The following is an 18,647-nucleotide window of genomic DNA, read 5'->3' on the forward strand; positions in this document are numbered from 1 at the left end:
AAGCAGAGCAGTACTGACTGGAGCTGAGGAGACAAGATCCTTAGACAACAAGAAATACGGGGGGGGGAAGGGGGTGTCCCTAAACCTGAGGCATGGCAAGAGGCCCGGCTTCAGGGAAGGTTCCAGAAAGCACGAACTCATTTATACAGGTGGTTCTTACGATGCGGGTAATACACTTTGAAAAGGCTTTTTTAAGTTGCCTGCTGGAAGAAGCAATTGGACTAAAGGGGTTATTAGGAACACCACATTCTGTTCTTGTAGAGCACTGGATTTAACTTCAGCTCCCTCCAGGAGCCACTCCCCGGTTTGGTTTGTTTACAAACAGACATTCATAAACACACACACATACCCCACTAAAATAAACCTTTAAAACCAAAATGGAAAAGGAACTGTAGAAATATAAAAGAGCCTTTGTTAGAGGCTTCACTAGGGAGTCCCCCTGCACCTCCTGGGCCTCAGTGCGAGTCAGCAGCAAGACCAAGTCCGAGGCCTCTGCGGCATGTACTCAGGCTAATGGACTAATAACCCCCAAACTTCAGGTGGACCGAGAAACTCCTGGACAGGAAAGCCAACACGGTGACGACATCTTTCTTCTTAGGACCCAGGGATCTTGTGATAAGATCAACAGCCAACCTCCTTTGGTACTGACAACTCTTGAGACTGCAGGGACAAATCTGACGATGGAATCTCCCACCCCAAAAGTCCCCTTTCCGTCCCTGGAATATCCCCATGTGCTTGGGCGCACCATCTCCACTCCCGAGAGACCCCCTTTATCAATCTCATCGAAGGACAACCTGCTTCTGGAGAGACCTATCTCCTCTCTCTCTTAAAATCTTCACATCGCCTGATCAACCCTGATCTTACTAAGGCAGCTGTTAAACACTCCACCGCCAAGTTTTGCTGGGCAGAAATGAACACCCTGGCCCTAACACTGAGGCAAGGATTAACTTAACCTCAGGCGACCACGGAGAACATTTGTCTCCACTGTAAACTATCCTTGTAAAACACCTTGGGAGCAGCAAGCACTCCTAAGTACAACGGTCACTTCATCAAGGCTGTGACTACCGTGAGCCAACACACAAGCTTCTAAAATTTCTTCTTTCCCTCCTTCCCTCTTCCAGTCTTTCTGGAGTTCATTTGGACAAGATGAGTCAACTGCATGCAAAAGTCTATAATCTCACAAGTACAATCGAAGTTCCTGGGCCAGCAAGACAGAGGCGCATGCCAAGCAGAGGTCAGGAACATCCGTTGGGTGGTACTGCACCTGCCAATGTCACCTTCACGTGCTGCCCATCCTCACCATTTTACTTTGGAACCTTAAAATTCCTCAACTTCAGCCCTCCACACCTCACCTCGGCCCACAAAGCAGCATCTCATCTGCCCCAAGCTCCACTCCAGATAGACACCTCTCTCTCTGGGCCCGAGATCTCGAATCCACGCACGAGGTGGCGCTAACGGATGACGTGGCGTACCGCCCGCCCGGAATGAATGCCAACTGCCTGTGCCTCTCGTCAGGACTGAGTTCCTGCTGTGGCTCGTGGCCTAAGGGACTGGACAGTGGACCATTTCCATCAGCGCGGAGGTTCTCCTCCATGCCGATGCTTCAGCACATAGCTTCAAATGTTTTAAGCAGGCCTACCGAGGGGTAATTTATAGCACAAACGACACACATTTGAAAACATTAGGACATGAAATGAAGGTTAGAACACCCATGAAATCATATCATTATCCAATGTGCCATACCAACCACCTCCCAAAATGGCTTGTGTTCACACCTGGACTCCAGGTAGGTTATTTCTTACCTGCTCCCGTCCTCAAGCAAAAGCTCCCTCCTCCCAGCATCTCTCAGAGGTGGGATCTGTATTACTAACTCCTCACCATCTGGCTCCTTGAACATGGTTTCTTTGGGATTCATTCCCGCTAATGTATTTACCCATCATCCCTTCCTCCCTAATCGCAGTATATAGACACCATGATTCATTTATCCTGCTGTGGATGGATATTCGAGTTGCTTCCAGCCTAGGAGTGACTATTGTTGTCATGTGCGGGACAGGGACTCTTTCAAAGACAGTCAGGGTGTCCTTCTTACAAGGTAATGTTTGAGCAGAGTCTGAAGCGGGCAAGGCAGAGAACAAAGAGAGTCCGGTAGAAGAAGATTCTTGGCAGAGAGAATGGCTAACACAAAGGACCTGGGCAGAAGTGCACCCGCCAGGCTCAAGGGTCAGTTCTCCATGCTCCTTCTCAAAGTTGCTTTTCTGAAAGAACAGGCACCTATGCAGAAAATATTTGGAAAAGATAATGGCTGGAATACGCCACCAAATGGCACAGGGGCATTTCATCTCATCTGTCACAGCCGTCCTGAGAAGTAAGCCTTGCTCTTCCCACGGAACAGATATGGAAATGGGGTAGGGCCTTCTCCTGGTCCCCAAATCATACAAATAGGAATGGGCAGAACTGGGCCAGGAGCTGTGAACTCAGAGTTCTTTTCATGGTTTCACAATAGAGCATTTCACAGCATCCCAGCCCCCAACCCCCAGAGTAAGAGGGCTCTTAGCCAGACTGAACACATCTTCAGCATGCTTCCTTAAGACCGGTCCCCTTGCGTGCAAGAAACTTTCTAAGCAAAACTATCTGGTCCACTTTTGTTCTTGATATAGATACGACATTCCCCCAGGCAATGGATGCTGGTGTCTTAGACTATCTAACCGTCCCCCCACCCCACATACAGAGGAGGTGGGGGATGTTCCTGTCTACACAGGGGAGCCTATTGGGCAGAAGCCCTCCATCCTGTCTCTTTGGCAGCAGCATCACCTTGATACGTTTATTTCGTTAAAAAAGGAGAGAGAAAGCCCCTGCTGATCTTGAGAGTTTAACACAAACTAAAAGACCAAATGAAGCCAGCTGCCAAAAACACAGTCGATTTCATACCGCAATAAGAGAGGGACAGTTTTCAAGGCTGCTAGGACTCTCGGAAGGCTACCGGCCTACAAAGCACACGGTAGGTGCTCATAAAAGATAGACAACGTGGAGCTCACTGGCCTGTACAACACCTGCTTATGCACGGCCCAGTGCCATAGAGTGCAGCTCTCCTCCCTGCTCCGGGGGGCCTAAGCAGCCTGTCCCCTCCCAGAACAGTGTCTGCCTCCCACTTTCTCAGGCTTTGTCATGGGGGCACACACTTTTAATACCAGCATTCAGGAGGCAAGGTAATTGATGTGGGTCGCCCCTCTGCCAGGCACTAAAGCTAACTCACTTCTGCTTATCCAATCAGAGCCTAGCGGCCTGCTCTGCTCGCAGCTGTGCTGTCTTCTACGTCCAGGCAGCTGCACAGAGCAACAGTGATGACCAAGAGATGCTCCGTGGAGCTCCTGGGTCCTCTTTTGGTATGAGAAAATGAAAATTCCTAAGCTCAGAGATACAGTGGCTCTCACACCGTAACTCTGCCCTCAGTCCCGCCTCTCCGGCTCCTGTTCTTCAAGTGAAGGCTCAAAGTCTTCACTTGAGCAGGTTCTGCAACTGTGACTTCCCATTATCAGAGATGAGACATTTCTCTGAAGCTGACCTTGCAGAAATCAGTCCCAGCTTGAAGCTTGTCATTCAAAAGTCCCTTCTCGCCATAGAAGTGTTCCAAGGGAAATCTCTCTTGTGCTCCTCTGAGAAGGGAAAAGAGTCTAAGAAGCCGCGCTGCCTTTACGACCTGTTTAGTGTCACGGTGTTTGTTCTGGAACCACCTGTTTTCTCCCTTGATTCTGTCCCGACTCTTCAGTCTTTTTAACGATGAGAGTCTCATGTTGTTAGGAAGAAAATTTCATTTCATACTAAGTTGGCCTTCCCTGGAGCTGGTCCAGCGGTTTTGGAAGTATCCTTCTAGGCCTCCAAACAGGCAGGTGGTAATTATCTTTTGGGAAAGAAGTGAAGCTGAGACTCAACTACACTGAAGTGCTTTTTCAAGGTCTGTGGGAGATCAACAAAGAGTCCAAAAACAGGTGACCAAAAACAAGACTATGAAAGTGTACCCCCCTAAAAAGGAGAGTTCCCCTATCATCAGCTCAGCTGTGGCTCAGCGTTCCTATGGTCGACAGCGTCCACACTGTGGCGAGCACTAAGTGAGGCTCACAGACAACTTTTCTCTGTCTTTATTTTTGTTGGAAAATAAGACCAAAGATCAGCACTCCACAAAGTGAAAACTTGGAAACATGTGCCCTCAAAGTTCCCAGCGCCAGGTCTCGTGAGTTTACAGGTTGGAACAACCCCAAGAGACCACCTAGGCACTCGGCGGCATTTTGCGAGCCCTTCCCACTTGTTCAGTTTGCCATCACATCGGCCATGTGAGGCGGGACACTGGGCCATCTCCCTGTCCTTTCAGCTGGGAATCCAGCCCTCAGGCTGTCTGCATGAACCTCCACCACACTTAACCCTGCCCTGCTTCCTCTCACTCTCCATCCTTCTGGCTCCCCAAATGCCAACAAGCAGCCTCCTTGGGTGTCAACATGAGTTTGGGTTATACGACCTCATTTTGGACCCCAGCTCAGTCCCTCAATGGCTAAGCCCCACTTAGCCTCTGCACCCCATGCTCATGAGGTGGCGGAACAAGCTCTTGTGCGTGGCAGTCACCAGAAGCAGAGGAAACGGAATAACTTTAATGCCCGCGTTTGCCGCACCATGGACGCTTACCAGGTCCTGCCCTGAGACTTCCACTCCGCGCGAAGTCTGACGGCAACTGCACCCAGTGACACTTTTCAGATTCTGCTAGTGGCAAAGCCATAGTCTGGCCAGCAAGGCACCAGGCACAGCACAGAGGCCAAGCTCTGCTCCGTTCTCTGCTTTCACAGAGAATAAAAGATAGAAAGGACTGCCCACATGAGTAACTGAGACCCTAAGGTGTGGAACGGTGTAGGTGGCCTTTATTAGCAGTATATACACTCCAAAGTAGCAAGGTGCTCTGGTCCTCCAGATTTCGGCTCAATACGCCATTGGGATCCTCCATTATCCAATCTATGCAGCAGGTACAAAACTGACTCAATTCATAGAATTGGCCTAAGGATTAAAGGAGCTAAAAAGTGGGGAAGCACCTGGCTGGCTTTAGTCTATATCTAAAAATAAACTGAGAAAGTCCAGAGAGATGACTGAGCAAACATTTTAAAAGCTAGCTGCCCAGGGATGTGGGGAGAGTACAAACGCTTCCCATCTGCCTCCAACATTTCCAGCTGAGCCGGGCAGGCTGCTCACCATCCTCAATCGGTGCCCACCTTCCCGCCCTGACTCCACCCCTCCTCTCCAGCCTCCCTCTTTCCTTGCTAAAGCACATCCCGCAAGGGTTTCAGAGAAATGATGCATGGGGAGTAACCGTCCGGAGCCTTGTGCATGATGATATCTTTGATCTTATGCACAGGTTCAGCGGCTTGGACCTGAGGCCAGGCAGAGCCATTTTTTCCTCAGTAGTTCAAGGTATTGCCACATCTTAGAGTTTCTAACGGTGCTGCTGTGTCCAAGGCTAGCCGGGGGATTCATCTTTATTGGGTTTCCTAATTGACGTTTTTCCTTTAGTTCTTGTTCTGTTTTCTGGGAGATATTTTTTTTTCTACCCAGTCTTGTCAGATTGTGTGTGTGTGTTTGTTTGACATGTCCCTAAAACTTAAATGCAGATGTCCAAGTGCAGAGGTCAGAGGAAGAACCTGGGTGTTGGTCCTTAGATGCCTTCTGTATGAGTTGGGCTCCTTATTGCTCTGCAACGTTGCCACATTGGCCAGACTAGCAAGCTTGCCAGCTTCCAGGGATCCATCTCTTTGCCTCCCATCTTGTCTTCAATGGAATGACGAGTGTGCTTTATACATGGATCCTGGGACTCTGAACTCATACCCTCATGTTTATGAGGCAAACGTTCTACCAATACCAACTAATTCACCTCCTCAGCCCCCAGGGTTTTATGGTTTTTTTGGTTTTGTTTTTTGGAGACAGGGTTTCTCTGTGTAGCCCTGGCTATACTGGAACTTGCTCCACAGACCAGGCTGGCCTCAAACTCAGAGACCGGCCTGTCTCTGTTTTCTGAGTATCGAAATTAAAGGGGTATGCCCCCAATATCTGGCTGCCCCCAGATTTTAATTCTATACTTTCAAACACTAATGGTCTCCCACATCCCAAACTCCTCCAATAACCAGGAACACCCCACCCTCCAATACATATTCAGGATTCCTTCAGGTCTGCCAGCGATTGTCCTATGCACACAGTTGCTGCAAAGTCTTCTTCGGCCCTACATGTCTCCTGCCATGTCATTTCTCCCGCTTACTCTGGTCTCTCGCCCTTGAGGATGCTACTGTGCGCCCAGAAGTCATGCTCTAAGATGCTGACTGGCCACTTGGCACTGAGTTCGGGGACCACAGTGACTTTTCCCTAGGGAACCCTGCCAGGTCAGCCTCTAGAAAGCTTTACCCTGGTCATGCAAAGGAGGCCCTTGCATGAACCACCAGCTCTAGTCTGCCACAACCTTGGGGGAAGCAGGCTCCAAGAGGCAGTGTGCAGCCTGCCACTGCTTGGGACAGGGACAAAGAGGGACAGAGTTTATAATGCCAAGAGGTTCCAGATTCAGTCAAGTTAAACCGACAAACAAGCAGAGAAAATAACCTAAGCGTTGTGACAGCTATTTGCTTCTAAGAAAGTATTTTCAGGAAAACATACGAGAGAGACAGCCCTGACGATCCTTTCTCTGCCCTCCCTGTAATAAACTCATATACGGCACTCCCTGCTTCCCGCCCACTGGCACAGCCCCATGGACCAATCACCACCGCTGCCGCCTCCGGGAATGAGTGGCTTCTTTGCTGGGCAGAAGCTGAGAGGAGAAATGAAAACATTTGCTGCCTGTGACCTCTGCAGAGAGTACGACTGTGGCCTGACCTGGCCTTCTGGAGCCTTTAGAAGATGCTGAGGGAGAAAAACAGGAAGGAAATGCTGTAGAGACCTCCAGGGCACACCCCACTTGGGGAAACAACCACCCACCAGGGCAGGACCACAAACCCTCTCGCCTGCTCCTTCAGAATCCTGTTCCCACAGCAGGGACAGCACTGGGCTGCAAGCACAAGAAATGTCTGATCCATTCCCATGCTATCAAGCAGTGGCCACAGGTGCCCACCCTGTGTTTCTCTGCTCCTGGGGCCACCCAGCCCTCTCTTTTAGTCCTGAAGTCCTTTAACTCGCCATGGTATTCCTGCGCTTTGAGTACAGGTTACCTTGCTTCCTCTGAGTTCTATTAGATATGACCAACCTGGATGCCCTCTGTCACATGGTGGTTTAAGTAGGAATGGCCCCCGTAGACCCATATATTGAATGCCTGGTCCCCAGTTGGTGGAACTGTTTGGGAAGGATTAGGAGGTGTGGCTTTGTGTGCCATGGAGAGTGGGCTTTGAGGTTTCAAAGTCCCAATCATTCCTGGTTAGCTCTGTCCCTCTCTGTCTGGTGTGGCACATGGATCTCTCAGCTACTGCTCCAGCACCATGCCCCATGCCGGCCTGCCTGTTGCTGTGCTCCCCACCATGATGGTCATGGACTCTAACCCGCCGGGGCTGCAAGCCAGCCAGCCCCCAGTGAACCCAGTGAACTTTCTTCTATAAGCTGCCTTGGTTATGTAGTCTCTTCGCAGCCACAGGGAAGTATACTAGACACCGATCGGAACACACTAAAAACTAGAGTCAGGGGCCCTGAAGAAGACACGAGAATTTACCCATTTCGTCCCGCACCTAAGTGTTTAAAGTGCCAAGCTAAACTTAAGCCATATTAAAGAAAGAAATTAAAACTGTAAACCTTTGCTCCAAATTTACCTACTATAAACATGTAGAAAGTATAGTTATCTTAGGCCCTGCATAAACCAGACAGTATCTCCACAGATGATCAGAAATGAACCACCCTGGCTGGTTACCAGGCCATCTTCTCAGGGGCGATATGACAGGCATTTCCCACACCATAGCCGCGCACACAGTGAAAACTGACCAGGTTTTTGAAGAGTGCTGTCAACTCCTTGGTGAAGACGGAGAACTTCAGAAACGCACTTCCTAAGTCTGGGTCGTCTCTGCACACGCAGTTGCCACCGAACTTCTCCAGAGCCTGGGTGTACTGCTCCTCATTCTCCACGTGTGCTGTAAGAGCAAGCAGAGGGGCTGTTAGCGAACCCACCGGCAGTTGAGTTTTTCTCGGCCACAAATACATCTCAGGAGTTAAACACGGAGAGTGTCCTCAGACAGACGCTGAAGAAAAGTCAGGTGGCAGGAACAAAAATATCATTACTAGTCCAAGATCAAAGCACTGTACCCAAGGGAGCAGCTGTTGACATGAGAGAATGTGTCCCATCGGCTCCCTCATCTGCAGCACACACCAAGACCCTCAGGTACCCCATCTCCCCACAGCTTCCCAGAATCTTCCTCGGCCTCATCACCTCACTGGCCACTAGTCTAAGAAGGGTCCTAGCCCCTCTTAGAAATGTAGACAATGCCGACCAGCTCCTCCCCGGCTAAAGCTCAGGACACCCAGTCATAGCTACACGCCACTATCACCTCCTTACGGAGGGGCTATGGTGCTCGTTGAAGTCCAGAACTAAGCCTACAGCAGGTGGTCTTCAGTGTCTCTGTTCTGTACCTCTCCTGCCCAGGACCCTCTCACCCCAGCCCCCACTCCCTCAATCCACTTATTCTTTCTCCATGATGCTCTAAAGACTGTCCTGTGCCCTGGGTGTCTGAGTTTGTACCTCCCCTCTCCTTCCGTTCACATGTCACTGAGACTGTCAAGGAAGTCTGCTCTTACTGGAAGCACTTATGAGGCACCATGTCCTTGGCCTCCAGTGGCACCTGGGTATTTCTGGGGAGGCTAACGTGGACTAGCAAACACTGGAGGAATTTAAATTCCGATGCCACAGTCTTTTTATTTTGAAGAGCATTCCAGGGCTGGGGCTGTCGCTCAGTGGCAGAGTGCTTATTTAGCATGTTCAAAGTCCTGAGGTTCAACTCTCAGAGGTGGGGAGGTTCCAGAAAGAGGCCCAGGAATTCTAGATAATTAAATTCTAACTACATTGAGTAAGCAAATTAAGATATATGCTCATGTGCCACACACACACACTCCTGAAGTGTGTTTTTATCAAACAAATTAAGACACAAAAGTGCACACACACACACACACACGCACTCACCCATGCACCCTCCTGAAGAGTGTTGGTATCACAAGAGAAGCCCCCAGAAGATCTGGGCCCCAGTTCTGTGGGGATCTGTGTGGCTACTAGGTCAGAGAAACCCTCACTAAACCTACTGTATCGGTTTCGTAAACGACAGAGGCTTGCTGGCTCCAGGTGTTGGAATATAGAAAGATTCAATATAGGATAAGGACACACGGAGCACACAACAGCAGAAACGGTGGCCACAGACATCTAAACGGAGCAAATACATTTCCAACTCCCCTATCCACAGCTAGAAAACTGGGACTCAAGATCAAATAAACAATCCCGGGAAACAAAGCTGCATGGCTTCAACCCTAACTGTGTCCAGTTCCCCGGCCCGTTCCTCCCTTCTCCACCACACACATTTCACGTCTAAAAATAGCTTACCTTGGGCCAGCAAGACAGCTCAGCGGGTGACAGTGCTTTCCATGCAAACCTGACAGCCAGGGGTCAATTCCCAGATCCCACATGAATGTGGAAAGAGAGAACGGATTCCACGGAGTTGCCCTCTGATCTCTCTATGTGTGCTGTGGCGTGCATGTGCTCACACACAATAATAAATAACTTTTCAAAAATCAAAAATAGTTCACCTTGCTAAGACGAAAAGTACGCAGTTTTTAGGTTTTTAAATTCCATTACACAGGTAGACCAATAATCCCTATGCATAACTATAACTAGATGTGTATATATTTATATGTATAAATATAAATACATATATTTACATGCATAACTCTAACACACGTAGTGAACTCTAAAGCACAGACCCTTCCAAACCACATACTTTTGTTTTTGTTTTTGCTTTTTAAACTATCTCAAACTTGTCAGGCAAGACAGGCAGGCCCAGTGTGGTTTCAGCCCAGAACTGATGACCACTGCAGATATCTGTTACTGGCTATTTCCACTGGGTGTGAAAAACAAGAAGCAAATTCAGTTGCTTCCTTGCTCTAGAGTGTGCCTAGAAACCCAGCCCAGGGATGCCCAAGGTGCGTGCGCGTGTGTGTTTGTGTTGTTGCGTGTGTGGTATGTGTGTCTGCATGTGTGTGTGGTGTCTTTGTTTGTTTCCATGTGTGGTATCGTGTGTGTTTGTGTGTGTGTTTGCATGTGTGGTGTCTGTGTTTGCGTGTGTGGTATCTGTGTTTGTGTGTGCGTTTGCATGGGTGTATAATGGGCACTTCCTTCGTGGTTCAAATGTGCTGAAGCATCTCACTGTAGACTGTATGCCCTGAATTTCTGTGTCTTCCCGGTACGCCTGGGGCAGTGCCCACTGTGAGAATAGTCAGTTCGCCTGTGAGCCTGGTAATTGATTGCTCCAGATCACCCCCAACTTGGAAATTTTCCTACTAAGAATTGAGAGCACTCCAATGCTTTTATCGTTCTTTTGCCAAAAAAACAAACCTTAAAATAGGAACCTAAAATAAATAGCTTGGGAATGAAGTTCCTGGAAAGATCCCAAGATGAATCCGTCAGCTTCCATTTACAGAGCCGAAAGCTGTTCTACGGGACACTCACTCTCTCACCTCCCCTGCTTCAGAGACATCACATCTTCTGCTCCAGTCCTTGGGATCCTGAGCCAAGAATCTCTCATCTGGGAGGTTCCAGGAGATGGGATACTGAGCTGCAGGGACCACCTCAGAATGAGGCTCCGTTCCTTCCCAGTTCTCTCTGAATACATTCCTGTCCCCACACCTCACTGTGTGGAATTCAATCAATTCAAGAGATGAATGAAATGAACTAGGGTCCACCCACACAGGAACGTATCAGGAAGCCTAAGCAGGCACGGACTTTAGAGGCAAGGGTTAGGTTCATCTTGTGCTCAGCTTACCCAATTGTCATTTTAAATATATATCAAGGGTCCAAAGAATGTGATTTAAGAAAAAACAACTGGATCTGAAAAGGCAAAGGCTGCTCCTTGCTCCTCCCTAGCGCGCGCACACACACACACACCCATACAGATGAGGAGTCAAGGTGGCACAAAACACTGAGGGTGCCGGGCGGTGGTGGCGCACGCCTTTAATCCCAGCACTTGGGAGGCAGAGGCAGGCGGATTTCTGTGAGTTCGAGACCAGCCTGGTCTACAAGAGCTAGTTCCAGGACAGGCTCCAAAACCACAGAGAAACCCTGTCTCGAAAAACAAAAAAACAAAACAAAACAAAACAAAAAAAACACTGAGGGTGCAAGCCACCAACACAGAGCAACAAAAGATGGGAAGGGGCTGGCCACAGCCAATGAACCTCCTGCTGCCGACACACTGAACGCCTCCATCTTCGATTCTGAGATTGCTTTCATTCATGATGTTTGGCACAGCAACAGGAGAGTGGCAGTGCTCTCTAGAGAGGGACCAGGGACAAGCATGCTCGTGGGAGCAGGCATAACGCCTAAGGAAAGAGATATCGGCGTACACTGCTTCATGCCAGGCACCAAGATTCCAAGGATGGGTACAAACCACCAAGAGGGAACAGAGTTGGGATTAAAGTCCCTGCCCACACCCGGGCTCTCAACCTGAAACCCCACTACCCTGTCCTGTTCTAAAGATGCTGAGAAAGAACCTGCCCTAGTCCTCCCTTTACAGAGAGCAAACCAAGGCATGGGGAAGACAGCAAGTGCATCAGGTCACACAGTGAGTGGCCAATGGCCAGCCCGAGCAGACCTCTGGCTTGCTGACTCTCAGCCCAATGCTCTCCCTCCTCACCAGGAACTGCTGCCACCTTAGCTCAGCTCACATCCCTGTCTTCTGCCCTAGGCTAAAACAAAGGTCACACCCTTCCAGTCAAACCAACAGCTCAAAATGCCATCATCGAGGAGGAAGAAAATCAGGCGGGACATTCGCACGCCAACCTGGCCCCAACCTCTGCGTCACCCCCAGGGCCACTGCAAGTCCCAGCTTCACACAAGATGGTGGCCACCTGGAGTCTGGCTGAGAAGCTTCCGCTGAGTCGGCACATTCAAGCCACCCAGACAGCTGGTGAGGGGAGCATTCAGGGAGACACTCCACAATAGCAGCGCTGAGACGCTCCCCAGACGACATGATTAATATTGTGTGCACAGCATGTTAACATAAAGATATTCCAAAGTGAGGTCATAGCCTCGGCCCGACATGTCTGTCACCTGGTTTTGGTTCTAACCTAAAGCACACAATTTTTAAGGGATAAGGTGATCTCACTTCCTCACAAGTCATTTCCTATCCCCGGGAAGGGGTGGTTTAGAATTCATTTCTAGGGTCAGGCCCAGATGAAGAGCTGAGAACAGCCATCCAACTGACAACCTGGTGGTCTGTAATAAAGCCTGGGAAAATGCTCACACCATTTGAGAACCCAGCTTCCAGGAATCCATCTAAAGGGGGAAGCCGAGGTTGACCAAGCACTGTGCGGCTGCAGGGAAGGCAGTCTGCAGAATGGAATGGGGAAGGCACACAGTGCCAACAAGGGTGCGCTGGCTAAGGGTCAGCACTCCCACAGGACAGCACGTGAGGGTGGCTTCGAAAGAGCTAGTTTTAATTTTTCTGTGTGAGAGTATGTGGTGTATGTGATATGTGTGAGTGTGTGTGAGGTGTAAAGTGAGTGTGTAATATGTGTGGTGTGATGTATGTGTGGATTTGTAAGTGTGTGTGGTATGTGTCTGATATGTATGATTGTATGTGTGTGTGGTATTCATGTATGTGATATGAGTGTGTGATATGTGACTGTACTGTGTGATAGGTGAGTGTGTATGAGTGTGTGATGTGTAAATGTGGTATGTGTGATATGTGTGATTGTATATATGTGTGTGGTGTTTACGTGTGTGATATGAGTGTGTTTGATGTGTGTTGTGATATATGTGATTGTGTTGTGTGATGTGTGAGTGTGTGTGGTGTGTACGTGTGTGATATGTGAGTGTATGATATGTGTGATTGTGTCCGTATATGTGTGTGTGTGTGTGCATGGTGTGTGTGATGTGTGTGAGATGTGTGCATGAGTCCACATGAAGGCAGAGTATGCTGGATTCCCTGGAGCAGGTACTTGTGGAGGTCCAGCTGTGGGTATTAGAAACCAAGTAAGTCCTCTACAAGAACAGTATGTGGTCTTAACCACTGAGTGGTGTGGGAGGTCCTTCTGTCTGTGTGTTGTTTTTATTGGTTAATGAATAAAGAACGGCTTTGAGTCCATGATAGGATAGGACAGAACTGGGCAGGGGAAACAAAACTGGGAGGAAGAATGTGGAGAGAAGAGAGAAGTCATGGAGCTGCTGGAGACAGACGCTGGGAACATTACCCAGTAAGCCAATGCCACACGGTGATACATAGATTAATAGAAATGGATTAAATTAATATAAGAGTTAGCCAATAAGAAGCAAGTGCTAATGGACCAAGCAGTGATTTAATTAATACAGTTTCTATGTGATTTTTCGGTTCTGGGTGGCTGGGACAAACAAGCAGCTCTCGTGCAACAACTGAGGCCATTTCTCCGGGCCTGGGGTCAGCTTTTTAAATCAGCACATAGGAGCGGAGGACAGAAAACCCAATTTGAAAAAGGATAGATGATAAAATTATACATTCCATCTCAATTTAAAAATATAAGATCCTGGACGGAGGATGAAGCAAGAGCAACAAATGCTACCATGGCGGCTAGAAAAGCGAGTGCTCAACAAGCTGCAGCAGACCCCACACTTCCTGGAATACGCCTGTGTGCTGTCCTAGAGGTGAGGAAATGAACCAACCACGATGCCTGCCCAGGGTTGCACAGCTTCTAAGTCAGGGAGGCTCAGGGTAAGCACCTGTCCAACCTTATTCCTGTTCCTGCACACCGGGCGAGCTGGCTGTGCTCACAACTGGACTTTCGAAGCCAAGCTTAGGCATCCCCATAACCAGGAAACAACACAAAGAAGCCACCATCAGCTGCAATGGCTGGATCACTTTGGCTCTCCACGCCCATGCTACCGTGGTAGGAACTGGAGAGACCGCTAAGTGGTTAAAGAGCCCGGCTCCTCTTCCAGAGGATCTGGGTTCCTATCCCGGTGCCCACATGGCGCTCACAATAGTCTGTGACTGCAGTTTCAGGCAATCACTGCACACACACGGTGCACAGACATACAGGCAGGCAAACACCACAAACATAAAATAAAATATTTTTTAAAAGATCACTGTAGTCTGTATCCTCTCCCAGAACTTTCCCTGGAAGAGACAACATGAGCAAGGAGGCAGTGTGTCTCCTCTGGCTAGACTAGCTTCATTCAGGGAGACACTCCTTCCCAATCCTGCACTTTCTCCAATCCCTGGAGCCCTTTCCACTTCAAAGCTCCCACAAAGGCTACTGGTTCCAACAGATGCCACCCTGGTAGGTACTGAATCTGGCTGTGGCCAACACAGATCTCTGACAGAGGTTAGATCTAACAGTGGCTGACCCCTGCCTGAGATCCTGGGTGAAACCCCTTATCATGTACACACAGGACAGAGGCAATGTGAATAGCGGAACATAGCCCGTCACCTCTTCCAAGCTCCTACTGCTCACTGCGCACTAGAGTCAAGCGAAGATGCAGGGCTGACGGATCTGTGCGACCTGTGACCTGTGACCCGTGACCCGTTCGTCATGTTGCTGGTTTCTGTCCCTTTAGAACACAGGCTCTGGGTACTGAGAGCACCAAGTTCACCGTGCTTTCATTCTGTATGTCCTAAGCACCCACCATCTAAGAGAATAAAACCCAGTCAAGTGGGAAGCCTATGATGCTAATGAATAAAGATTCCTGTAACAAGCCTCGCCCTCAAGCAGCAAGCCTCTACCAGAGAAAAAGGCTCAACTCAGTCTATTCCCTGCAAACACAAATGCTGGAACAGAGCCTGGGCAGAGGCAGCGACCAATGGAGGGCCTCCTGGGACCAGATAATGAAGTGTTTTCCCCTAGGTAATGGAAAGAACTGGAAGGTAATTTAAAGGGTCATAAAACCTGTTAAGAAGATGAATAAGGGGTGGCTGTGACTGTGTATATGTGTGTGTGGGTCCTAGGAATGAGGGGTGGCTGTGACTCTGTGTGTGTGTGTGTGTGTATGTGTGTGTGTATGTATGTATATATATATATATATATATATATATATATATATATATATATATATATATGGGGGGTCCTAGAACGATGGCTCAGTGGGTAAGTGCGATTGCACTACAGGTATAAGGACCCAAGTTCAAATCCTCAGCATCCTTGTAAAAAGCCAGGTACGGCCATGCATGTGTGCAGCCCCACTACCAGGATGCAGAGATAGGTGGAGTCCACACCCCAAGAACCCACAGGATGGCCAGTCTAGTCAAAAAAGGCAAGCTTTAGGTTTAGTGAGAGAGCTTATCTCAAGGCAAGAGAGGGAAACAGCTGATGCCCTGTTGGCCTCCACAAGCACACCAATGACACACCACAGACAGACAGACAGACGCACGCACGCACGCACGCACGCACCCACACACACACACACACACACACACGGTGGACTGGGAGCTAGGTGTGGCTCATGCCTAGAATCCCAGCACTGGAGAGGCTGAAGCAGAAGGATCACTGTGAGTTAGAAGGCTAACCTGAGCTACACAGTGAATAGCAGGCAAACTTGGGCTATGAAATCAGAGCGACCTCTTAATTAAAAAAAAAAAAATCAAAACAAAATTGGGAGAAAAAAAGAGCCGGGGAGAGGTGGGGTAGAAGCAAGGCAATGACTAAAGCTTTAATCCGCGAGTGCAAACCTGTTAAAACAACAAGGCGGAACAGCACTGTGAGGAAAAGAGGAAATCCTCCAGCATCGAGGCCACAGAGGCTTCTGGCAGTTTCCTCCTGAGAATCCAGGACAGGATGAGACTAAAGATGAGCTGGGGGCTGCCTGACTCATGCAGGGCCTCAGCTGCCTGAGCCCAGGTAAGGACGCAGCAGGCAGCTCTCCTCAAGACACCAATTCCCAGGGGTCCTGGGGCCAAAGTCAGGAAGGGACTTTCGCTGCATGTGATGGACAAAATTTTACATCCAATTGCATCTTTTACTGGAGGAAGCCCTCCTGTTGGTCAGGCGATGTGATGTTGCTTTTAGCCTTTCCCCTTTGGGTTTTATTTCATCCACCTGGGGACACAATTCCCATTGCTTACAATGATGACCTGGTGAGACATTCTACCATCCTACTCCCAGACCCCAAGCCAAGGAGCCAGGACAACTCCTGGGTTTGGGGAGGGGCAGTCATAGCACCTCCAAAGTCAGTCCAAAGCCTCACTCAAGAACTGCCACTGCTGCGGAGACCACACTGGGGAGAAACCTTCCATCTTGTGGCAGTTCTGCCGAATCTGTCGACTGAGGAGACAGGTTCGAACTCGGCAGGGTGATCTGGCCTGTGCCTTCAGTAAAGGCAAGCAGTGCCGGTGACAGTGTCCACTGGGGAAGTGAAAGTTTGCACCACCAATGGCTCTTCACCTTCTGGCTCGCAGAGGCACGAGTCAAATTCACAAGAATGTTCTAGATTGTCTCTCCAGGCATGTTTGATGTAGAGAATTTGGGGGATGCACATAGCACATGGAGTCCGAACTGAAGACGTCAGAGCCCAGATGAGCCTCTCAGTATCCCACCAATCAGAACTCTACCCACATGTGTGACTCAGGCTGATGCTCACAGGCTAAGCCACAGGCTTGGCGTTCCTGTGATTAACGTGCCAATCACTGCTGACAGGATTCCCTCAGCCAGTCGCCAGGGTGCATTCCAGTCACTGCAGTGAACCACCAGAGACACTGGGCTAGCAGCCAGAACCAGAACTAACGGGAAACACTGCCAGACATCAATCCCCATCATCACCTCTTCTCCAATCTGCTGCTAGAACCTTCCAAGGAGCAGCTCACAGTTACTTTTGTACTTAAGTCAAAACCTGCTCTCATGAAACCATCTTTTAGGAAAAAAACAATTCATCGGAGTGGTGGTGCACACTTTTAATTCTAGCACTCGGGAGGCAGAGGCGGGCAGATCTCTGAGTTCGAGGCCAGCCTGGTCTGCAGAGCAAATTCCAGGACAACCCGAGATACACAGAGAAACCCTGTGTCACACATGTCCTCTCCCTCTAAAGCAGGAAGTCCTGAGTTCTTCAGCACGCCTCAAAGACAAGCTTCTGGCCCTTTTATTCCAAGGTTCTTCTTATCACTCAGTAGGACAACGACCTTCACCAATGACCTTCGCATTCCCCTGAGGTGACCTAAGGCACAAGGCGCCTCCTTCTGAACTGTGACCAGTCAAGACCACCTACAGACTGCTCAGCAGGACGGTCAGGCTTGGGGGAGCTGTATGTACGCTGTTCCTCCTCTGTGTATCCTCACCACGCCCTACTGGGCACCAGCTACCCCGCCTGCCAAAGGTCAGTACCTAACTCAGTCTTCCTCTTCCTTAGCACACTGCCTGGCCGGTAGCAAACAGGTGGACATCTGTTTTTGTTATTATCACTATTCTACCATTAAGCTTACAAAGGTCAACAGAATACATCCCCATTTTATGACGTTACAATTCACTATTTCTTTTTAACCACAGAAATGTGTGTATAGATTTTGTGCCGTGGACTTCATCGTGAGCCTTCCCCTTCCTGCTCCACAGACCAGTCATTCCAAGCGGCTGGTCCAGGCTTCGTAACAGGAGGTGCTGGTTTTTCGGCACAATAGGGAAGGCAACAAAACAACGAACATCTTTTGCAAGGATATCCTTCCTCATAGAAATTTTTTTAAAAATATTTTTATGAGGCCGGGCGGTGGTGGCGCACGCCTTTAATCCCAGCACTCGGGAGGCAGAAGCAGGCGGATCTCTGGGAGTTCGAGGCCAGCCTGGTCTACAAGAGCTAGTTCCGAGACGGGCACCAAAGCTACAGAGAAACCCTGTCTCAAAAAACCAAAATATATATATATATATATATATATATATATATATATATATTATGGTTTATTTAACTTTATTTTATGTGCATTGGTGTGAAGGTGTCAGATCCCCTGCAAATGAATCTTCAGCAGTTGTGAGCTGCCATGTGGGTGCTGGGAATTGAACTTGGGTCCTCTGGAAGAGCAGTCAGTGCTCTTAACCATTGAGCCATCTCTCCAGCCTCCCCACACAGAAATTTTGATTTGGGTGATGTGTATTGCCCAAGGATTTATGAAAACTCCCAAGTGTCCGTTTTTGGTACCACAGCCGTGTAGCAGGGTCCCAGCTTTCCAGCATTTTTGCTCAACTCTGAGGAGGACAAGTTAGAAAACCATACCAGATGTGGTGCGTTCTTAATATGTAATAAAATATTGATTCCTAAACTATTATATGCTTCTCATTAATGAAAATAGGGCCACTGAGGCAGCTCAGCAGGTGGCAATGCCTGCACCAAGTCTAATGGCCTGAATTTGATCCCTGGGACCCAAGTGCTGGAAGGAGAGACCAACTCCCACAAGCTGTCCTCGGATCTCCTGCTCATGCTGGTGCAAGTATGCATGGGCACACATGCATGT

At 49.0% G+C, this 18,647-nt stretch overlaps 1 protein-coding gene across 3 annotated transcripts in view; it reads right to left on the reverse strand.

Annotated features, from left to right (window-relative positions):
• Asap2 (ArfGAP with SH3 domain, ankyrin repeat and PH domain 2) overlaps positions 1 to 18,647 on the reverse strand; it is a 155,309-nt gene that overhangs the window by 73,109 nt on the left and 63,553 nt on the right. For all 3 annotated transcript variants that reach the window (XM_057789713.1, XM_057789705.1, XM_057789720.1), the window contains exon 3: positions 7,981 to 8,126. In XM_057789713.1, coding sequence (XP_057645696.1) covers positions 7,981 to 8,126 — 146 coding nt within the window. The remainder of the gene's footprint in view (positions 1 to 7,980; positions 8,127 to 18,647) is intronic.

Source organism: Chionomys nivalis, chromosome 1 (genome assembly GCF_950005125.1).
Source record: "Chionomys nivalis chromosome 1, mChiNiv1.1, whole genome shotgun sequence".
In the NCBI taxonomy this organism is placed as follows: Eukaryota; Metazoa; Chordata; class Mammalia; order Rodentia; family Cricetidae; genus Chionomys; species Chionomys nivalis.